We start from the raw sequence: 23,005 nt of genomic DNA, 5'->3' as shown, positions 1-23,005 counted from the left end.
GGACAGGAGAGGCAGGTAAAATTTCTTAGGGGTAACAGGGTCCTCAGTTAAAGGCCTTTTGGCCAAGAATAGCTGCTATATTAACTTCAGCTGAAATTGGCTGCATCTGTTTTGACAAAGCATTTCTGTTTTTCCAGCAAGCAAAATTCTGCCAGAACATGAGAAGTCTCTGCTGACAGGATTACACACAGTCCCAGCAATGGTTGAATGCACATCAAATTTGGAAGAAAAAGCCTGAATTAGGACTTGGACTGTGAAAATAAGGGAAGACTTTGTTATTTGCTGCCAAGACTGCCATTAGTAAATGGTGCTAAAAATAGCAGTCACAAGAAATCAGCAGAAGACTGACAGTCTATGAACAAAGCAACAGCACTGTAGCTAGCACAAAGCTGCTGAAGCTGTAACCCAACTGACTCATTGTCAACCCTGCATCAGGTTTGGGAGCTGGAATAGGGGCTTCCCTGCAAATTTCATAAACTGCCTATGACTCAGCCTAAAATCACATGAATCAAGCAGCTGTTCTGCTTCAGTAATGAACTGGTGCATAACTCAAATCACTTTATTTCCTCTGGTTTGTTTCTTCCCAAAAGTAGAAGAGCCCTGAGCAAGAAGTAGTAAAGTAGTAAAACTTTATTTTCCTTGGTTCTAGAAACATTTCCACCTATTGCTCTTCCTTTCTGCATCATATTTTTTATTCCAACCTTTCAGCATATTTTCTGTCTTTGCTGTTTGGCCTGAACTTTCAAACCTACTTTGAGGTTGCAGTCTAATACTGACAATTGAGTGTATTTCATGTACTTATGTCAGTCTGGTTTTATTAAAGTGTTTTACTTTTTCAACTAGAGTGCCTAGAAAAATAGCTTCAAAGAAAAACTAAGTGGTAGTTCAGACCTTTTATTTGTTCTCTTTTTAAGTAGTGCTGTGGAATAATTCCTGCTGTGGAATTATGTAGAACAGTTGAATAGCAGGCTTTTTGCTAGCACCTGACTACACACAATAGTTGTCAGTCCTCTCTCACAACCATTCATGATTCTAAGGTACCTTTCCCCAGGCAATTTGCTCTGCTGCTCTTTTATCTGAGTACCTCATTTCTGCAATTCTCTTCAAAAGAAGTGTTATTGTACCTTTCTGTGAATGAATCCTTCCAATCTTATTTAGCTAAGCTGAGGTACCCATTAAAGCAACAGTCCTACAGCTATCAGCAGAACTCTAGCAAGTAGATAGATGATTTGTGATGGGGCTTTTGTGTTGGTTAATTGTGGAATAAAAGACTGGATATTATCTAGCTAAGATACTCTAGTGGTCTTTGTGATAAGTGGCTGAATGCCATTCTAAATTCTCTACAGCCACATACACTGCTTTTTGCAAGGTAGAGGAATACTGAAAGCCTTTAATTGAATAGGAGATGGTGATTTAAGCTTGTGAGCCTTTTATATTGCACTCTTTATTTTTGTGCTCATCTTTTCCCCATCCAGCATATTAACAGGGGAACCTGAAGTAGTGCTTCTCTGAGCAGACTGTTGTTACACATCATGAGCTGTGAAACTGCAAGGGACTTCATTGGCCTTCCTACTGACCTTACCAATACTGCCAAAATCACTCTTACTGGGGCCTGCAAGGGAACAGGAGGATGGAAGTGCAGCCTTGGGGCGGTGGTTTTAAAGATTGGGTTGGGTATAAGATTTCCATGTTTTCAGAAACACAAAGGTTCTGAGGCAGCCACTGACCCAGTCTAAGCTTTGAAACTGTGTTTGGGTCTGGTGACATGAAGATGGTCACAGAAATGACCACAGTCATCGTGGGCCATTGGAGAGCCTGGAGAGTTGAGCGGAGAGAAACCTTATGAGGTTCAACAAGGGCCAGTGCAGGTTCCTGCACCTGGGAAGAATAATCCCAAGTACAAGCACAGGCTGAGGGCTGATCTACTAGGGAGCAGCTTGGCAGAGAAGGACCTGGGAGTGTTGGTGGTTGAAAGCTGACCACAAGTTGGCAGTGTCCTTGCAGCCAAGAGGGCCAATGGTATCCTGGGGTGCCTTGGAAGAGTGTGGCCAGCAGGCTGAGGGATGTGATCCTGCCCCTCTACTCCACCCTACAGAGGCCACAGCTGGAGCACTGTGTCCAGTCCTGGGCTCCTCAGTACAAGGCAAAAGGAGCTCCTGGAGAGGGTCCAGTGGAAGCCACAAAGATGATTTGGTGTCTGGAGTATCTCTTCGGAGGAGAGACTGTGAGAGCTGGGCCTGCTCAGACTGGAGAAGGGAAGGTGTCTGGAGTATCTCTTAGGAGGACAGACTGTGAGAGCTGGGCCTGCTTAGACTGGAGAAGGGAAGGCTGAGAGGGGATCTCATTAATGCATAGAAGTATCTCAAAGGTGAGTTCAAGAGGATGGTTCCAAACTCTTTTCAGTGATGCCTAGTGATAGGGTGAGGAGAAATGGCCATAAACTAAACCCCAGGAATGTAAGGGAGAACTTCTTTATGTATGTAGAGAGGATGGCAGAGCACTGGGAATAGGCTGCCCAGGGAGGTCGTGGAGCCTCCCTGTCTGGAGACCTTCAAAATCTATCTGGCCGCATTCTTGCGTCACCTGCTCGAGGTGACCCTGCCTTCGCAGGCTGATGGGACTTGGTCACCAGAGGGTTGGAAAAGACCTAACAATTCTGTAACTCGGTGTGAGATGTGCCTCGTGAGGAGATGGGGCTGCGCTGTAACACGGGGCGTCCAGAGGAAGCACAACACACATAGGAAGCGAACGGTTCGCAGGGAAGGGAGCGCAATGTAGTTCACAAAGTTCCAGCCTGGTCTCCATAGCGGCCGCCTCAGCCCAGCCCCGCCGGCCGCAGGGGGAGGCGGCTGCGCGCGCCGGGGCCAGCAGGCCGCGCCGGGCACGCGCCGCAGTCCCCGCGCGGGCGGCGCCGCGGTGACGTCACGGCGGTGAGGGCCGGAGCGGGCGCGGGGCCGGGAGCGGCGGTGATGGCGGCAGCGGCGGGCGGGCGCGTCCCGCGGGTGAGCGGGCGCTGCTGATCGCTGATCGCCGCGGTGCCTCCTGCAGGTAAGAGACGGAGCGGAGAATGCAGGGGCACTCCCCCTGCCCGCCCCTGTGCGTGTCGGGGAGAGGGGCTGCTCCCGGCGGGGCTATGGGAAGCCGGGACTGCCTCGGTTCGCTGTAAAGCTGAAGTGGCCGCGGTTGCTTGGTCCTGTGTCCTTCCAGTGTTCGAGAGTCTTGGGTTTATAGCGGGGGACGAGGGGACATCGCCAGTGCTTTGTACTTTAATTGCTTGCAGATATCCAGAAAGAATCTCGGTAGTTCTCTTTGCAGAAGCCTTGTTCGCACTGGTACAAAATCTCGCTTTAATTTTAAGGGCTGGCCGGAGTTACCGTCGTGAAGGTAACTCGTGAAGGACACATTTTCTCTGTGTCACAGTGGGAAGCATAATAGCTGCTTATTATTATTTTTTTGGTCTCTATGGTTTCATGTTTGTCTGTGGGAGATACTTCCAGCCCCTTGGAATATGTGAGATAACAGGGCAGCCAGGGAACCTTAACTTGCCGCGTTGCAGCTTTGGTGTAACACGTACCCTGGTAGTGGTTGCTCTGGCAGAAGGATACGGGAGAGCTTTGCAGTTGCATGTCCTGCTTTTAACAAACAGAGCCTGAATTGCAGCTTTCCTTCATCATTGCGACCTTGTCAATAAAATAGTAATAGGCAAACAAGAAAACCCCCAACTCATCACTTTGTCATAGTGCCACCTGCCCTGCCAAGATCCTGTGCCAGGATCCACTCCTAGCAGGATCTAGATTGCTGTTGCAGGTACAGGAAGTTCACATAGCAGGCTGCTGAGTTGTAGGCTTCATTTTCGTGGGGTCTGCTGTTGGACCATACAACCATAAAGGCAAAATTATTGTTCGATTTGGTCTTCACTTTCTTCTTTTAAAAATGAAATTGATAAAATTTGCCTGCACAGGTAAAAGCGAATTTACGGTAGTATCTGTTGAGAAGGTCAAAGGGCAAATTAGTTTTGCAGTGTTTAATTAAAGTACGTTATGCTCTCTGAACTGTATTCTAGATACTGGTCCTAAGTGGGTGAGGTAATATTCATCTGGTCCAAATCTCCAACAAGTTAAGTCAGGTGTTGCAAAATGGACCACTCTATTGTTCAATCATTGCAGAAGATTAATCCCTGTGGAACAAGCCACAGACCTTGGAGTTTTGGTTTTGTGTTGTTTTGGAGCTTTTTTCTGTGGTTTTATTTTTTGGGGGTCTTTTTGTTTGGTTGGTTATTTTTTTTTTCCTTCTTCATAACATTGCTTGCTGTTGTCACACAATAATGTGGCTAGAGCCCTCACCTTTGACTTCTTCCCTGTCTGCTTGTCATCACCACATAGCTTACATGCTACCTCTCTCCAGAATATGCCAGAAATAATAACACTTTGTAGTTTTAATTGGGCCCTGAATTTTGGACACTTTGTTAAAGGATTTGCTAAAGAAGTTGCAGTGTAGCTGACTATACCCACAAACTTTATTTCTTATTAATGATGTGCACTTAATTATAGTTTTACAAACTCCTGTTATTACTTGTGGAGTTCTGGGAGTGTACGTGTTGAAGGAAGAAATATAAAAGACCTTCTGTTTCTCTTGTTTTTGCCTATTATTTCTTGACTTTATGTAAGATAAAGGTGGAAAAGGCAAGGTCACCTGCTAAGGCTTGACTGCCATGGGAAATCTGGGGATAGCACACTGCTGCTGACACTGTTTACCAGTGGGGCATCTCTGTGCTCTATGCAAGCCTTTTAATTTCATATTTCAAAACTCCAGCAGATGTACTGGAAAGATGTTTGCATCATTCTTGTGCTCTTTACCTTGGAGGTACTGAGGGTTTCACTTCATGTTGTGTCACCTTGTTTCTCTTTAACTAAAGTTTTTGGATTTTTTTTTTGAAGGGATCACTCCTTTAGTGTTGCCTGATCAGTGAGTTCTTTACATACGCTCCAGCAGTGGCCACAGAGAACTGACAAACTTCAGCTGGAGAGGGAAGATGACATCCTTAGGTGCACCACAGGAGGAAATGCATAAACTGACCTTGGATACGCCACAGAAAGAAATACATGAACTGCCCTTGGATACATCACAGAAGACAATCAGTAACCCGGTAACTCCTCTGGCATTTCAACAATGTGTCCTCTGGGAGGGGGGGACTTTGCTGTTTTATATCAACAGCACTGTTGTGCACAGTGAGGGATGCTGCTGAGAGCTCTGCATCACTCAGGTTTTTGAGGGAGAATGTCACAGGTGACACGAAGAGCTGATGGTGTTTAGAAATTGTGCTGTAAACAAATGGACAGGACTTCCAAAAGAGGACGGATGTTCTGTCAGCCTTGGAGGATAATCCTGTTTCATGTACAGTTTATGTAGATGTCTGCCATTTTTGCAGAATATGCTGGAAAGTGAAAGTGTTTTCACTTCTTACTCTCTGTAAATATGGGTGGTGCTTGGCAGCTCTCATGGAATGTTTTTTTTGTGGTGCCTGTAACTTCAGTCTGAACAACTGAACTTGGAATCTTTTTTCATAGTTCATATTTTAATTCATAATAAATTCTGTTTTCTACAGAAGACTTGAGCTGATGTGATTCAGCAATTGCAAAGACTGGATTTGACAGAATTTTGTTTGCCTAGCTCAGAGTCTGAAAACTTTCTCTGACAAGTTCTAGCATTCTCATGGTTTGTGATAGCAACCTGACTTTGGCTTACCCTGAAGGGGTGACCTGAAGCTGTGTTTTCTGTTGTGTCTTAAAAAAGGTTGTTCATTTGAACCTGCAGGAAACAGTATTTTTACCATTCTGTGCTAGACCCCTTTACAAGTACTAAAATGTGTGAAATATTTATGGGGAACGTGCAGTAGCACAGGCCTGCACACTTCCTTATCTGTTGCAGCTTTGCACTGTCACACTCTTGGGCCCTCAGAGAATCTGATTATTCCCAGTGTATGGTCATTGCTTGCAGAGTGAATAGAGTTAGGGGTGAGGGGGGAACAATTTCAACCTCCTTCACAAGAACCCAGCTGGAAGAGGAAGGAAAGCTGTATGATTAACTAGAAGGTGGAAGGACTGAAGTGCAAAAGGAGAAGGGAGGATGAAACTTGGTAGATGGAGATCTTGGTGGGAGAGGAGGTGTGAAGAGAAGGACTAGGGGATGTTTAGGACAAATGAGTAGTGTCAGAGAGAGACTAAGAGCAAAATTGGGTGGACTGACCAGTATGATGGCTGAAAAGACCTAGCAGGAGAATTCAACTAGAGCTTAGGGGTCAGGAGTCTCTTGTGGGAAAAAGAATGAGTATTTGGGATTGGAATGTGGAGGCAGAGTTGGGAAAGATTGTGCCAGATGACTTTGGGGCAGCCTCCAGACAAGGCAGTGAGCAACCTGCTCTGTCTGACCTTGCTTTGAGCAAGGCATTTCGTTAGAGAGACCAGAGGTGTCTTCCAACCTCAGCCCTTCTGTAGCAGGGCAGGCTATGAAAATGTCATTGTTTCAGTACATTGTTCCATTAGCAGCAAAACTTCATAACTTTACTATAGGTTTGAGTCTGAGATGTATTTTTTCATTACTGTACTGTTCTCAAGCAGAAAATCTGCTTTGCTCCTTTATGCCCTTTACTCCACTCATCTGACAAGAAATGATGTCATGTCCCATCTGGTGGGGCAGCTGTCTGATATCCAGCACGCTGGATAAAAGCTTTTGTCGCAGTCCTTTCCTCTGTAAGATCATAATTCTGCTCTTGTTTTATGAAAATTGGCATTTTCTTTTAGGAAGAACATCATCTTTGAGACCTCTCAAACTCAGTTTATGTTGACCAGTTGGCTTTAGAGCAGCGTTTTGGAGATCTGGAAGAAAGGCAGGATGATGGTTGATCATGTCATGTGACAAGCACTATTCTTAATAAATGAGGAAAAAGTAGAACAGCATCTTGAGACATGAGGAAATTACAGGCACATTCTGTGATGACAAAGTCAGTAGTATTGCACCCAGAAAATTCTCTATTATGGTCTTGTGGGTTCCACATCTGAGCTTCTGAAGAGTTGATGGGCCACCTTTTCTTTTAAATGAATGCATCCTTTTGAATATAAAGAAGTGCTTTTGCCACAGTTCCATTTCATGAGTATAGAACTTTGCTTCACTAAAGTGGTCAAGTACCAGTATCCCTGACTTGTGTGTGCTTCTTTGGTTTGTCTTTGGAGAATGAACCAGTAACTTACTACTTTATTGCAGTAGAGCTACTGCCCCTCAGGAGCAGAGTGTAAGAATGAGAACAATCAAGATACACTTTTAATTTTTTATCATTATTGTTTGAATAAAAATTATCTTCTGGTATGCAGCTTATATTTTAAGGAACCAAGCCACTACTAGTAAGCAAAGGGATTTCACTTTTCTTTCACTTTTAACACTTAATTTCTCATTTTGGTCCTCCTCTATGGCACCTGCTAAAGCCAATAAACATGATGAAACTTAAAAAACCTGCCAATTTGCTTGAGAAGCAAGTCCTATTTTTTTCCCTGATGCAGAAGATGACTCTGAATTAGGTTTTATGCAGTGGGTGGGTAGCTGAGAAGGAAAGTGGAGAACAGGCAGAAGAGGATGTGTATCTACTGGAAGAAATGATCAACACTCTGGATTTAGACAATTTCTGTTGTTGTTGTTCCTTTTTCCTCACAGATTAACAAAAACATGTGTCAACAAACACATATCCTTATCATATCTGCCTGTTTCATGCAATGATCTATATATTTTAAAAATAAAAATCTCAACTTGTTGTTTTATGGTCCAATATTCCATTCAAGAGTAGTATTACAACGTGTTTGTTATTTTTGCTGTTAAATTACTGAAACTCTTGTTTGCAATTGATATTTCATTTCAGAAGTATCCTAAAATCTTTTAAACTACCAAAACCATCCTTGGCAGAATTTCCTTTTTGTTAACCAGAGCAAATGCAACATTTTCTACCATTTACTTCCGTTTTTAATCTGGGGCACATCACACATGTGATGAGATGTAGACTTACTGCTTTGCTCTTGGGCCAGGCACCTGGGAACTTTCACAGTTTAATGTTAAGGTGCTTCCCATCCCTTTTGGAAATGCTGGATGATCAGGGTAGGGCTTCTGTGAGCACGTCTGAGTCTTTGCCAGTGAGCTGTGCTGGGGTGTTTGGGGCTTTTATCCTAAAGGACACACCCCTCCCTATGGCTTATCAACTCTCACCGTGCTGCCATTTCAGTTCAGTGTAACATCCATATGTTACCTTCTCCAGCTATTGATAAGGAAGAAGACATAGTGAGGCTTTGAGCCAGACTGCATACTGTAGGCACCTTAAAATCAGACTCCTGGACAGGGCTGTTTTAGTGCATTTTGCAGTTCTTAGCTCATTAGGATGAGGTATTTTGTTGTGTTTGTGTAGGTTTTACTAAGACACTCTGTGACAGTCTCTTCCTATCACTGTTTTCCCTAATGGAGCAAGAGCAAGCAAAAAGGCAGCTCCTGTAGTCTGGGGTCAGAGGAGTTGTGGAAGTTGCCTTCTGGTACCAGCAAGGGGCTGATAATAGTCAACTTTTGGGAATGACCTACTTTGAAGTGAATCCTCTTTATGCTTTATGAATAGTGAGGCAATAAAATATTATGACTCTTCATTTGAGAGCTAAGAATGGAGGATGGAAATTTTAGTTTTATCTGAAAATCTTGGTTTTCATAGGGGAAAATATGCCAGGTTTTCCCTTCCTGTTGTGTATTCTTTTATATTAAAAGCTAGTTGTGTTTCTTCTAATGTTGTAGAGCATCATATAATTAAGAATTAGAATACTAATTTTTGAACTGGTTTGGGGTTTCTTGCCTCCATCACAAAATGGTATTGGAATATTTTTTCCTTCTTTTTTTGTTCTTCCCTCTTCTAGATCATTCCATATGTTGGGACAATACATGGTGGCCTTGTTCCTGGAGAGCTGATTGTGATACATGGGACTGTTCCTGATGATGCAGACAGGTAGAGGCTATGTTGTCATGTTTTGCAGTGTCACCATGTGAGCAAGACTGTAAAGGTTGAAATGTTTCCAGGGATCCTTCTTAGGACGGCATACAAAGGCTTGATCTAAATCCTTTTGATAACATCAGATTGAATGCAGGCTTAAAGGGTAATCTGACTCTAACAAAATTGGTAACTGAATGTATTGTATGTAGGAGTTAAGTTAAACTGGCATAGGGAGGCATGGACTAGTGCTTGTGCCCAGTAAGGGAGTTGTGTTCCCTGACCTTATCCAAGGTTCATTTGATACGTTCTGCTGAAGGTGATGGGAGGGAAGGTGATGAACACAGTAAGTGAGGAGTTTACATGATATGAATGATAACCATTAAATAAATTTAAACATTTATATTCACTGCAAGTAGATCATGGGAGAACTTTTCACATCTATGTAGGAAGAGAGGAGGACAAATGTTTCTTTGAGGGTTTTTTCTTATCCAGTGACATTCATTGTGTCTGCCTGTTCTGAGGCTCCACAGTGAAACACAATGAACCAAACCTTTAGGTGAGTTCTTGAGAGACTGAGATGAATGTGGTTTGTCTTATTTTTGTGATTAGGTTCCAGGTGGATTTACAGTGTGGCAGCAGCATAAAGCCTCGAGCTGATGTGGCATTCCATTTCAACCCCCGCTTCAAAAGGTCTGGCTGCATTGTTTGCAACACATTGGAGAGGGAGAAGTGGGGCTGGGAGGAGATCACTTATGAGATGCCCTTTGCAAAAGGAAAGTCATTTGAGATTGTCATCATGATTTTAAAGGATAAATTCCAGGTGAGTCTGGGTTGATTCTTTATCTGCAGCCATTTTCTGGCCAATAAAGTAGAGGTATTTTGTATAATTGAAATATTATTTGAAATAAATATTGGAGGTCTAGGTGTCTCTGTTACCTAGGTATAGTCTAACTACAAAAATGTTTAGAGCTTTTCTTTAAAGAGGTGCTAATTAAATCAGACCTTTAATTTTGTATTGCTTCCCTCCAAATTGGATGAGTAGGCAAGGAACTTCCTGCCACAGCTAATGGCTACTCCACCCTTCCCTGTGTATGTTCAAAGGGCTAATCTTGGGATAAACCTGTTCTGTGGCTAGTACAGGACAATCCTCTTGGAGGGGACATGTGAGGTGTATTTGTCTTGCTCTGTTAGACTGCAATAATATATTCTGTTGTATTGATAGTACCACATTGATAAATGATCAGGTGTTAGAAACAAAGGTGTGAAGTGCAAATTTTAGTGTAGATAAATGAATCTCCCTCATAGTGATGGAAAGAGTGACTGAATCATGGATGAGCTGAACTTAGTTGATCTGATATTTCTAGGACACTCCTAGGAGTGTTTTGTACCAAATTGTTTCTGTACCAAACCAGTGTAAACCAGATGTGTGCATACAGTTTGATACATGGCTGGTGGAATGCATATTTAATACAGTTTTTCTGTTTGGTTTCCATTCTCTTTAGGTGACTGTAAACAAAAAGCACTTGCTGCTCTACAACCACAGAATTAGCCTTGAAAAAATAGATACTCTTGGAATATATGGCAAAGTGCAGATCAAAACCATAGAGTTTGTTTCTAAGGTAAGATGTATAGATAGCTGACTTGTTTGATTCATTTCCTCTGTCCTTCTAAGCTGCATAGTGGGATTTATGGTGAAAACGAAGGAGAAGCAGCTACACAGTCCAACATTAGTAAGAAGATTTTGGTTTCCCCACATTTCAGCATGTGACTCTCATGAGGATTTGTGTCTTCCTGTTTCAGTATTGCAGTTTAGGGGCAAGAATGTGACAAAAGTTTACAGCTTATAAGGTTAACAGGGCAAATAGTATAAGAATTGATTGGATAGTTAGTCTACAAGTGGATTAGACTTTCCAAATATTGCAGGGCTTCAGAATAAACTCTTGAGTATTCAGTGCTTCTGAGAGACAAGTGTAGCCACGGCTGTAACTTGTTTCTTGCATTTGAAATGCCAATGTTGGCCACAGCTGGAGCTCCTTGTGCACATAGCCCTGTTTTTTCTGACTGATTTGTTGACTGAAGTCAGAAGTGTACATTTATGGGAATGAGAAGAAGTATTCTTTCTCAGACTTTGTAGTGGACCAAACTGCAGTGAATTTGAAGTGAAGGCTGTGCTGTGCCTCCTCTCAGCTGCCAGCTCTGCTGCTGATAGTAAACTAACAGGGAGTTTTTCCCTGTGGAGAAGATCCTTTTGTTCTGAAAGAGTTAGATTTTTAGAACAGAAACTGAAGGTGATAAATTCCAGGGAGACTAAGAAGGTGAACGTCTTTTCCCTTTTCTGCCATTCACTAAGATGTGAACGTCTTTTCCCTTTTCTGCCATTCACTAAGATAGCCTACCTCCTCCTGTGAGATACTCTGGGTCTCTTCAGCACAATCTTCACTACATTGTGGGTGAAGCTTTTGACTCTTGCTGCCAAATACCAGGTCTAACTCAGGTCAGCAGACTAATAATTGTTTTAGTAGAAGGCAAAGCTGAGCATAATGAAGTCTAAGCTTTAAACATAGGTCTGCTGCATTTAAAGATCATGTGCAAAGACAGTAAACAGATCTTCATGGGTCCCATCACTTGGCCTTGGGCATGTTGCCAGAATAATATTCCTGCAAAAGCTGTCTGCATCCTAATCTTGGAGGACTTGACTCCAAGAAGAGCTTGAGGGCAAGCAGGTGCTGTAGGTTGGTTTCTGACCCAAGCACAAAACATACACTTAGTTTAATCTGTACCAGCTGATGCTGTATGCTTTGTGGAAGAAAGGAATGGAGAAGGGCGATTCTTTCCTTTTAATCTTTGCTTCTAATACACTTTTCTGAGGAGGAAGTTGTAAGTTTGTATTGAAATAACCAACCTGAAGACACAATCTGCTAGGGCTAAGCTGGAACTGTCTCTGCCATGGCCATGTTGCTCATCTGTCCTTCCCATGAGAAGGGACAGTGATGTTGAGCACTGCTTAGAATCCCAAGAACCCTGCTGTATGGACTTGCTACACTATGAGGAAAAGTCTATGGGTACCTTCTGATCCTGAAGGTTTGACAGTGCTCTGACTGTTAAATAAAGATTGAAATTGTAATGAGGTGATCTTCAGAAATCATCAGAACTTTTCTGTAGTTTGTAGGGGTTTTGCTAACTTTTTCATTAACATAGCCCTAGATTTCCATCTTAACAGTTCACCATCCAAAGCATGATGATCCTTACATTGTTCTAAACCAACTTTATGCTAAAGTTATATGACATTAGCAATGACACCTAAATATCTCTCTTTCTGCAGTCTTTACAAGGCTCTCAGCCATCATCTCTAGGAGTAACAAAGATAAGCACAGAAAATGTACGTATGTTTGTAAAAGGTTGAATGAATTTCCCTGTTGTCTGATAAGCTAGATAATGTTGTTTTCTTCTCTTGTAGGGGGAAATGCCAAATGGTTCACAATTGGTAAGTGCTTCCTGTAGATTTGTGGCAAATGTAGAATAAAAAACAATCAAAAATACTTCAGTTATTTATGAAAAGACATGCACAAAAGACAAGAAGAAAGGAATTGACAATCAACTGCAGAAAGATCATCAGTGAGGTTTTGTAGAGGGTAATGCTCTGCTGCAAGTACAAATGAGATATTGTTAAATCATTTAGAAAACCCAAAAGATAAACACAGCATCCACAATCATAAACAAATTTAAAGTGAAGTATCTGAAGTTTTAACAGACCGAGTCACTTTTTTTTTCAAATAGGCATACTTTTTTTCTCTGCCTTAGGGAATACCTGCAAAGCAAAAGTATTCTGCAGTCATATTATGTTAACATGTGTGGAACCTGTCTGCCACATCTTCCTCTTGCTGACAGATCTCTGTGTGCACTTCAGGTAGCTGGATGCAAGTATTGCACCTCAAGGGTGGAACTTGTACTCAGCTAACATGGAGTGTAGATGGAGTGAGTGCTCATCTTTTTGCAAAAACCTGTCCAGGTGAACTGTATCCCCCCTGGAGCAAGGACTGCACTCAAACTGAAAAGGGGCTGAAGCCAGGAATATATACAGATAGAATTTGTGGAGAAAGTGAAGTTGCAGTGAGTGCCATAATTTTAGATGCTTTGTCACTTGACAGCCTGCCTTCTCCAGTCTTTTTTCTAAACCAAGTAACACACAATATTGTAATTTGCAAGTGGTGGACTTCAGCAAAAACATAAAAGTGAAGTGCTTCTCCATTCCCTTCTTTTCCCTGGTAAAAATAACTCCTAACACTGCTAAAAATGAAAAAGTAAAGACGAATAAAATACTTGCACTATCATTATGAACTGCTGCCTGGATCTCAGAACACTTAGTGACTCTACTTCTAATACATATGTGACCATGGGACAACAACACACCTTAACATGAGTCTTACTCTTTAAAGCAAAACTGATATTTCCAGAGATGAGAAGGCAGGTATATGTCTGAATAATTATGTGATATGAATTTAAACTATTACAGGGAGTTTCATAATTACTTTTTTCTTTTTTTTTTTTCTTCTTTCCCCTTCTTCCCCTCCTTCCACCATTAGTAGTGGCAGAAGTAGTTGTAAATAAGGTTTGTTTTGAACCCAAGGTAGAAGTCTAAATTAAAACCCAGTACACTGATGTATTTATCTCAGTGTAAGTTTTCCACTGTACTGTCAGGATCCTGCAATATAACTTAGGAATAATATAATATAATATATTCCTATAATATAGGAATAACTTTAGCTGTAAGTGCAGATTTGCAATTGTAGGCCAAAATTTCATCATGCCATAGTAAAGCTCAGCTTGTATAAAAAAATCGAAAAAAGTAAGTCACAGTCAAGATTTTTACTGGGGGTGTACTTCCAGGGTGTTCCTTACGTTGGGAAACTTGATACTGCAGTTCGTCCAGGATGCACAATTGCTATTAAAGGAGAAGTGAATAAAAACCCAAAGAGGTATGTGTAATGATGGGCTTTTTTTCTGTTATTTAACTGAGGTGCTCTTGAGAATGAGTAGGCCTTTCCATTGCCTTTGTATATCCTTACTCACTAACAACTTAGCATCTGGAATCACCTGAAACTACAGTGCAGTTTCCTCAGGAACCAGCAGGATTACCGCTTTAGAGAGGACTTGAATGAGCAGCTCCGTTGTGAAAAGTGAAGGTAAAACCTGAGTGTCTTACCTACTAAATCTGTGTCACTCACAAATTTGTGTGTTTGTTCAGGGCTTTCCATTGTTCAGGAAGTGTGAGCAGATGTACTGTACAGAGACAGCTTTTATTCTAAAGAGATCCAGGAGTAAGGATGTGTCAGAAATAGGTGCAACATAAGTGAGGCGAGTTGCTGGTGTGCTCAAATGCTGCATGTTACAATATTTCTCTGACAAACCTCCTTGGGATAAGCATGAAGGTGCCTAATTGACAATAACTGAGTGATGAAAGTGATTAAATGAGTGATTAAGAAGGATGGAGCACCTCTCCAAAGAGGAAAGGCTAAGAGAATTGGGATTGTTCAGCCTGGGAAAAAAAGTGCTTCAAGAAGACCTAATTGTGGCTTTCCAGTACACAAAGGGTGCCTATAAGAAACCTGGAGAGAGACTTTTTAGAGGAGCATGTCATGACAGAAAAGGGGGAATGGCTTCCAACTGAGAGTAGATTTAGGTTAGAAATGAGGAAGAAATTCATTACGGTGAGGATAGTGAGACACATAGGAATAGGGTTTCCAGAGAAATTGTGGATGTCCCATGTCTGGCAAGTGTTCAGGGCCAGGTTGGATGGAGCCCTGAGCAACCAGGTCTGGTGAAAAGTGTCCCTGCTCATGGCAGGGGGGTTGGAATGAGATGAGCTTTAAGGTCCCTCTCAACCCAGGGCATTCTGTGACTCCATGAAAGCTGATAGGGGAATATCAGCAATAATTTTGATACCAAACTAGGAACTAAGAGTTGCAAAGAACACATTTTCCAAACATGAAATAAAGCTCAGGGAGTAGGGGAGCATAATGCAGTCAAAATGGAGCTGAGCAAATGTCTGTGCTTCAGCATGCCCTTTACCTGAGGGGTAGGTTTGGCTCTGCAAAAACATGCCTAAAAATGAAGCAACTAATGAAAAATGAAAATGATGGGAAGCATGTTTTCACATTTTGTGTGTGTATTGCACTCCTGCTTCCTCAGGGCATGTTTCTTACCTGCAGTTGAACAGCATTCAGAGTTCATACTGGAATCCAAGGTCTGGAATCTTGTCCACAAAGTTTGGATTGACTTCAGATTGAATAGGATAATTAATACTTAGAGAGTAGCATTTCTTTCCCTTCTTTTAGCTTGAAAAGTTTATTAGCACTTTTCAAGTGCTGGATGTGCTCAGATGCATGAAGAGGCTTTTGGCTGTTAAAGCATGCAGGTTGTCTGCTTTTTATGTCTATGCTTTTAAACTATATATTGAGTTTATAAGTTATTCAGTGTCTTTAGATCAGTTCACACAGCTTTAGATGTTTCTTTTTCTTGGTGAAAAAGAGAACTTCACAGCTTGGAAGTGTTACAATATTTCCTGTCTGGACTGAATAATTCTCAAGAGAGGGCAACAATCTGATAGCTGGAGCTAATTTGGTTGGGGAAGAAATATTTTTTTCCTTCAAATGCAGTAAGGTCTTTGCCACAGATTGAAGTATTCATTTGAATTTGAATGGCTGTTCCCTCTGATCACCCTTTTCCAGAGCTCCCCTTTAAGAACCCTGTTTGGTGGGCATATGAGATGAAAGAGTATTCACTCAGCCTGGGCAGAGCTTTGCTGCCTACAAAATAATGTTTGTATGCATGGCATCCCAGCAGTCTTAAATGTATGGAGAGAATCCTTAAACTTTTCCTTAGAGTCCAACCAGTTTGTTGGCAGAAAGGATATGATATCTTCAGGTAAAAGAAAGGCTCCCACTCTCCATTGCCTGAGTGAGGGGTGGGGAAGCAGGCAGCTCTGTGTGTTCCTGTGAGAATGCTGCTTCCTAGTGCACTATGGGAGCTGCTCTTGGCTCAATAGCTTCTTGCTGAGACATGTACAGAAAGCTGTGAATGATGAAGTGGATCTAGCAGGGTCATGTCCTACATTTGCTGCCTCCAGCAAAGGTTTCTGTGCAAAGATGAGTGCATGCTCGCTGGCTGCCTGCTTGGATCTTAGGTGAATCACAGCCCTGGCTCCCAAACCGCCCGAATATTGGCTGAGGACTTGGTAAATGGCCTTGACTGCTCTTGTCATGTCTGTAAACCCTTGGTGCAGTAAACTTTAAAAAATATCTTACAGCTTTGCAGTCAATCTGAAACCAAGTGACTCAAAGGACATTGCTTTACATCTGAATCCCCGAATGAAAAATAAAGTTTTTGTAAGAAATTCCTACCTTCATGACAGCTGGGGAGAAGAAGAAAAGGAAGTTGCTAACTTTCCTTTCAGTCCAGGGATGTATTTTGAGGTAAGATGAACTAAAAGAGCATCAAACTGAAAAAATCTGCCAAATGGATTAACATTGGTGCTTAAATGTCCTATTAATAATACAGATTTAAATAAAACTGCTATTCTTGCTTTTCATGTCTTGCAAATACTTCAAATTAAATGGGACCATAGAGACCAGAGATTTGTCTTTATTTAGTAACTGTTTTCTTTTTAAGTAGTTGCAAAAATTCAACCTGTGCTAAGAGTAAATTTAAATAAATTGAGTTGAACTTGATGATCCTTATGGGTCCATTGCAATTTAAGTTATTCTATGATTCTGTTAATTTTATTGATGCCCCATTTTTGTTTTTAAACGTTGCTTTTGCATGAAACGTTCTTTGTAACAGAAACATGTCTAGCCCAAGTCTATACTACGACATCAGATTGTTTTTCACATCTTACCTGAGCTTAAATCTTAGCTGTTTCTCTTCTTGCTTTCCAGCTGATTATTTTCTGTGATGCCTACCAGTTCAAAGTTGCTGTTAATGGTGTTCACACTCTGCAGTACAAGCATCGTTTTAAACAACTTGAAAAGATCAACATAGTGGAAGTCACAGGAGATGTTCACTTGTTGGATGTGAGGAGCTGGTAGTTCTTTTCAATCAGTACTGAAATAATTTAACCTCTTCTAATGACAGTGCCTCCTTGTCAAGTACAAACAGGTGCTGACTCATGCTGAGCCTGCCTTTAACCTATCTAGGCTTTGCATTTGCCTCTGTGAATTAGGCAAGTACCAGAAATGCTAACTGCAAATTTAAATCCTTCTCTAGTCTTCAGTTTCCTGGCAAGCTGTTAGTGTTTGCTCAGATAAATCTCCTGCATTACTGAACCTAGCAATATGAAAATGCTGCATCATACTGTGTCCAACAATTGCACTCTGTATGTTATGTTTAACTACCATTTAGCATTCCTCGACATCACACATTCAATATTGTGAAGTAGAAATGAGACTGAAATAGAATCCAAAGATAGTTATCCACCTCAAAAGGGATGTTTATAATTTATTTAATATAGAACTACGGATTATAATTTTATATGTCTTAATTTTATGTTAGACCAATAACCTTTACAGTGAGGCTTCAACTAACAGTTGATCCTTTACTTCTGGCAAAAGGCAAGAAGTTTGATCTTACCTCTTAGCCTGCTGCTGCAATAGCACCTTCTCTGACATCTATGGTTATGTCACCTCCTGCTTACAAGGGCCCAAGATTTCTAGCTTTTAGTTTTCCAAAGTGAAACACGGAAAAGGGATTTAGCTGGTTTCAATTCAACATGAACTTTGCACAGCTTGTTTGATCTGAAGTGGCTCCTAACTGGCTTAAGAATCCTTGGGGTCTGAAGTAGAATAAAATAATTTTTAGAATATGTCTGAATCCAGGTGGTCCAGGTAGAGTTTCAGCTGAGATGGCACTCAGTGGACTAGAGAAGGAATCCTTTTTCAGTCTTGTATTGCAATACTATCTATGTGTAATAAACTGTTCCTATTCATTTTCCATACAAATGTCAGTCTTTTTATATCCTTTTTAAAAATAAGTTACTATTTGTTGTCAATACATGCCTGAAGGATGTCCCTGTATATCTTAAGACTGCTAATACCGAAGCAATTTCCAGAATAAGATGTACACTAAAAGACTTTAAATGAGCAAATTTAATGTATAAAAAGCATCAATAAAAACATATGTGAACCCTGCTTTTCTCCAAGTGTAACTAAGTAGCTATGATCCCTTTTCGGTTTATTATCTTGTTTTGTTTTGTTATTGTCTTACCAGTATCTCTAAGTTGGCAAAGTGACCCTGACTGGAGAACCATTTCTACATCAAGGAATTAGTAATGCAGAGAGCAGTTAACCTGAGCAGGCACTGGGGCTGGGCTGTAGCTGTGCTGGGGTGGCCCTCAGGGCAATGTGGTGCTGTGCTGTGCTGTACAGACCCCTTGGCTGCAGCATAAACTCATTGGAACACGAGAGCTGGTAGGCAGCTCCTTATGGCAGTAACACCACTTGTGTGTCCTTGCCTTTAGCTGAGAGTTCAGCAGATGTTCTCATGGGAATAGCCTTTTTGTTTGACAGCAGACACAATTGACAGTTTTAAGAAAATCCCGTAAGAGCTTGATGTGGTAATCTTTCCACATATGGGACCTACATGTCATGCTGCACCCTGGACAGAGGCTCATTCCCAGCACCCAATGGGATATAACATTATCCTCTGTATAGTGCCAGTTTTACCCTGTTGCATTTTAAACCCTATTTTACAGAGTCTGAATGCCTTTCTTAGTACCAGTTTAATGAACCAGCACCTCATGGTGCAAAACAATTTTTTGGGTAAATCCATTATCATAGCAAGCAATTTATTCTTGAACTTCAGCTAATCAGTAGGAGTCTTTAAAGACTGTAAAATAGATTTAGTTTCTACATGAATCATAGTTTCTTGTAACTTATTTTTCAGTATCTTCAGTGGGTATACTTTTTACTTCCCTACAGATGACAGAAAAAAACCAGATTTTTCAGGATTGCAGTGCACTGGTCCAGTGAGGACCAGGCTTGGAGCATGACAGCCCCTCCACTGGGACAGTAACTACGCCCTGAGCACAGTGGAATTCAGTAAGTCTCACATGTTGTCATTCAGGATTTGTTTATAGCCTGTGCCAATTTCCCACTGATAAGAAAAGAGCAGTTAAGGAAAAGTCATGAGAAAAGTCCCCAGTCCATCCAGAAATGATAAAGCCAGATTCTTAAAATATTTTATTAAAAAGTTAAAATCTGGTCTCTGATAAAAACTGTTATGACAGTTTGCCTGTAACACCTGAATGTGTAAAGCTAACACAATTCAGACAAAATTTGAAAATTAAGGGCATAAAATTAGAAGTAGCTTTGGAGTGGTTCTCCCAAAATGACTTCCAGTTGTTGAATTGTCTTCTGACATTGCTGTTCAACTTCTTCACATTCATCTAGAAAAAGAAATTGAGAAGGAATTACAAGGCTACCCAAGGAAGGCTTCAGCATCAGGGTTAGAACCATCCTCAAACACCGTATTTGAAATTATTATTCAGGAATATTTTGTCACTGAACTAGGCAAACTCCTTCTACTAACAGTGATCTAAAACTTGCACATGGGGAGATGTGCAAAGGCTACACCACTGAAGAAGCCACCACAATTAACTGAACTTCATGAGTGTTTGACATAATCCATTTTAGTTTGCATTTTGCACAGTATAAGCTACCGTATACAAATTCATAAGATTTATAGCAGTTACAACAATGAGCTTGTCTGAATCTGAAATGAGTCACTAATGCCAGTTTAGAACATTACCTTCCATAAGCTCAGCTAAGAATGGAATAGATTCGGGTAGCAGGACCAGGTAGTTCTCCTTCAGTTTTTGTGCAACTTCTATCAAAGCAAGCAGGGCGGCAAATCGGACCTAAACCAAAACAATTACGTAAGGAAACAAACATGACAGTATAGTTCCCTGTTTTCCCCCACCCCTGCCTTCCTTCCGTTCATTGTGGAAGATTATAATCTTTCATTACTGAAGGGAAGTAGTTTTAAGCTAATTTGAATACTAACATCTTGGTTAACATAATGGCAAATACAAAACAGGTTGTAAGAAGCAGGTAATGTTGCTGGAAGTTATTTGATACAATGGATTTTAACTTCCTGTCACAATGCCACTTCCACTCTATCAGGGCGTAGCTCAGCACTGTGAAAAATCCAAGTACACTCCCTTGATTTCTGTAACCAATAGGAGAATCTTGACAAAACTCTGAACAGGTCTGAAAGCTGATAACTGTCTTCCCATTACCCCTCTAAAGTGCCCCTGTCTTCGTTACACAAACAAATATCTCTTATTACAACACATACCAAATCTTTAAAAAGCCCAAACCTCACAGCACAAAAGACATGGAATATTAACTGCTTACAGCTAGAGCATGTTGCAGTGTGATTTCCTGTTTCACCTATCCCAACCCCTCAGGTGTGCCAACCTTTCCCATCCCCCTTTTGCCCTCCTGCTAAGAGCTGTCCATCAATTTTAACATTCCAGCAAGGCATCGTGTGGTTGGCAGAAGTTCAAAAGATGCTCCTCTGGTCTGGGTTCATTGGCCCGTCCTAGCGTCTGTATCCCTTGAGCCTTCCCCTCCTCACACCTGGTTGGCCCTCACCTGTCCCTTCCCTCCCCCTGTCCCGGGGCTTAAAAGGGGATGAGACCATGGGGCCAGGGTTCTATTGGGAGCTGTTTCAGAGGTCTACCATGCTGCAATAAAACTCTGGATTAAGACTCTATGATAGAATCCGCTGTTTTCACTGTCGCCTGAACCTTTTCCACCAGAGGTAAACTGAGTTCCTACTTTGCCTGGATTTGTTCCGAGTGCCCAGCTGCAGCGCCCAGCTGGCCAAAGGTGTCTCTGAGGTGAAAACACCACAGCTGCCGCCTTTGGCCCAGCAGCAAAAGCTAGACGAAGCCAGGCACCCCACACCCGGAAACATCGGGATTAATATTCTATAAGAGCAGAAGAGCATGTTGCACCCATCTCTACAACTTGGAAATACTGTTGTACAGCACCAGTATTTTAATTTAGGCTACTATTTCAGCAATGACTTGGTTAATTCACTTCTGATTTTGGGAGCACTGTTCCCATTTTCTAGCACGACAAAGAAAACCAGTTCAAATTCTGATGGCTCCCAACCTTAGGAGAACTGTGCCTTGTCTTCAGCAGGATCTGGTAGTTCAGTGGTTTCCAAAGAGAATCATCTGCCATTGCCACTGAAAACTGAGCTATGCAGGGTATCAGGTGTGCTGTCACTCTTTCCTGGAACTTCTCATCTCCTCCAAGCACATTTTCTAGCTGTGGAAGTAAAACAGATCCAGTCTCAGATAAACCAGCCAAAAACACAAGCTCTATAGCTTTGGCTTGTAGGTACTCAAGAATTAAGTCAAAGCTCATCAGTGGGAGTGCACTGGTCTGCAAGAGCTCAGTAAACATGTATGAACCTTAATGAATGAAGACATTTAAAAAAAGGATACAAAAAGTCAGTAATTCAGAGCCTTAGGCAAAGAAATCAATACTGTCTGTGGCCCAAAAGTGATGAACTAGTGCCCCCTTTTTTGTTAAGGGAGTGGACTGACGTCTGATTTTTTTTGTTAACTTTGGAAAAAAAAATCAGCTATGAATTGTTTCTATTGTTTGTCAATACCTGATCGACCAGAGGCTGCATCAAGGTTTCTGCTCTTTCTTTACTCAAGAACTTCTGGGTGTCAAAAAGGAAGAGCTTGTGCAGACAGTCCATGGTGAACTGCAAGAGTAGACAGCTCTTTTCTGTGTTATTGTCTGAGTCAAAGAAAGCTTCATCTACACACGAGTCAAGGAGAAGAAAAAAAGTATCATCAATATGATATGAAAACACAAAACTTCACACAAAACTGCAGGACAGAAACATTGCTAGTCTGTCAATGTAGCTACAGGATGTACTCCATAGCAATTATGTACTTATCACTCAGAACAATCAAGTGGATGTGATACATTATCTGCCTTTGAGCTACTGCCCCAGCAGGTCTGCTACTGAGGGAAATAAAAGAGAATAGCCAGTGGCTACAGAAGTGCTTGGCCATACCTGTGGTTATGGAGAATTTCTTCAGGTCACTACAACTGGGATGGGCAAAATTTCCCACAGAAAATAACAACACCTATTTTTGCCCAAGAAAGCAGAGGAGTATAGATACACCAGGCCACATATAAGAGAAGTCAATGAATGAAAAAGAAAAAAGTAAAAAGATAAACCCTCTTTCTATACAATTTCATAGTCAGGGAACTCACTGGGGCTGACACAGAAAATTTTCATTTGGTCACAACATTGTAATAGCAGCCCCATGCCCATGGATGTAAAACACCCTTTGGTTCCATCAGAGAAAGATTTCTCATTTACCACAGGAAGAAAAAAGAAAGAAATGAATTATGTGTGCTGTGAAATAAATCCTGTAAGACTAAAATTTCTGCAATTAAAATTAGCCTCTCAGCAATCAAGACTAAGCCTCTCTGTAGCCAGTAATTGACAACTTACCAGTTTTAGAAATGTTGACCTGGTTCAGTGTCTCAGCAAACGGTTTCACTAAGTGACCAGCAAAGAGGGTGAAGAGCCCCTTGAGCTTGTCTGCAATGCAGTCTGCTATTCGGTGGAATGTCAGCAGCCTGTCTCTTAGGGTAGCCTCTGTTTTGGACCAATCAAAGAGCTGAAAGTGAAAGGCAGATTAGCTGTTTCCTGTGTCTGTGCACTGGAAAACACAAACATGCTGATGCAGATGAATTATATTTAGACTTCTTACCTTGAAGAAGAGGGGCCTGAAAGAAGCCTCGGAAAGTTTCATAACCATACTGATTAGACAGTCAATAATGTAAGCCTCTATCTTACCAACTTCCTCTAAATCATCCTAGAAAAATCAGAAAACATAATTCTAAGTTTGAAATGCAAGAATTTGAGCTTTCAAAGCACATTTTCATTTTGTCTATTTCAGAC

General features: G+C 41.4%; 3 protein-coding genes across 4 annotated transcripts in view; 2 read left to right on the top strand and 1 right to left on the bottom strand.

Moving 5' to 3' along the window:
* The first annotated feature begins 2,950 nt into the window (after nt 1-2,950).
* On the top strand, nt 2,951-18,189 carry LGALS8 (galectin 8). 2 transcript variants are annotated; one of them, XM_054630760.2, is made up of 10 exons: nt 2,951-3,048; nt 4,938-5,146; nt 8,934-9,022; nt 9,617-9,827; nt 10,510-10,626; nt 12,330-12,386; nt 12,465-12,491; nt 13,895-13,983; nt 16,314-16,479; nt 16,942-18,189. In XM_054630760.2, exons 2-10 carry the CDS (start codon nt 5,033-5,035, stop codon nt 17,089-17,091), a joined length of 1,020 nt encoding a protein of 339 aa, XP_054486735.1. In that variant the 5' UTR covers nt 2,951-3,048; nt 4,938-5,032; the 3' UTR covers nt 17,092-18,189. The 2 variants fall into 2 exon arrangements, with proteins under 2 accessions (XP_054486735.1, XP_054486737.1); XM_054630762.2 differs by lacking the exon at nt 12,330-12,386.
* Nucleotides 18,190-18,323: 134 nt separating this feature from the next.
* The window catches only part of ACTN2 (actinin alpha 2), a 120,840-nt gene continuing 116,158 nt past the window's right edge, over nt 18,324-23,005 (top strand). The window contains exon 1 of the mRNA XM_077175571.1: nt 18,324-19,098. The gene's annotated coding sequence lies outside the window, so the exon portion shown is untranslated. The remainder of the gene's footprint in view (nt 19,099-23,005) is intronic.
* The window catches only part of HEATR1 (HEAT repeat containing 1), a 35,931-nt gene continuing 32,152 nt past the window's right edge, over nt 19,227-23,005 (bottom strand). The window contains exons 40-45 of the mRNA XM_054630763.2: nt 22,815-22,919; nt 22,553-22,721; nt 21,689-21,843; nt 21,181-21,339; nt 19,808-19,916; nt 19,227-19,445 (exon numbers count right to left, since the gene is read on the bottom strand). Coding sequence (XP_054486738.2) covers nt 19,357-19,445; nt 19,808-19,916; nt 21,181-21,339; nt 21,689-21,843; nt 22,553-22,721; nt 22,815-22,919 — 786 coding nt within the window. The 3' untranslated portion in view covers nt 19,227-19,356. The remainder of the gene's footprint in view (nt 19,446-19,807; nt 19,917-21,180; nt 21,340-21,688; nt 21,844-22,552; nt 22,722-22,814; nt 22,920-23,005) is intronic.

This window comes from Agelaius phoeniceus, chromosome 3 (genome assembly GCF_051311805.1).
Source record: "Agelaius phoeniceus isolate bAgePho1 chromosome 3, bAgePho1.hap1, whole genome shotgun sequence".
In the NCBI taxonomy this organism is placed as follows: Eukaryota; Metazoa; Chordata; class Aves; order Passeriformes; family Icteridae; genus Agelaius; species Agelaius phoeniceus.
This window is presented reverse-complemented; position numbering and strand designations above follow the sequence as displayed.

What these genes read in the sequence shown, in the direction of transcription:
- LGALS8 (XM_054630760.2), top strand. Translation starts at nt 5,033, where the DNA reads ATGACATCCTTAGGTGCACCACAGGAGGAAATGCATAAACTGACCTTG. An exon ending in GTTCCTGATGATGCAGACAG is followed by an intron (nt 9,023 to 9,616) that starts GTAGAGGCTATG and finishes TTTTGTGATTAG; the next exon opens with GTTCCAGGTGGATTTACAGT. An exon ending in TTTTAAAGGATAAATTCCAG is followed by an intron (nt 9,828 to 10,509) that starts GTGAGTCTGGGT and finishes CATTCTCTTTAG; the next exon opens with GTGACTGTAAACAAAAAGCA.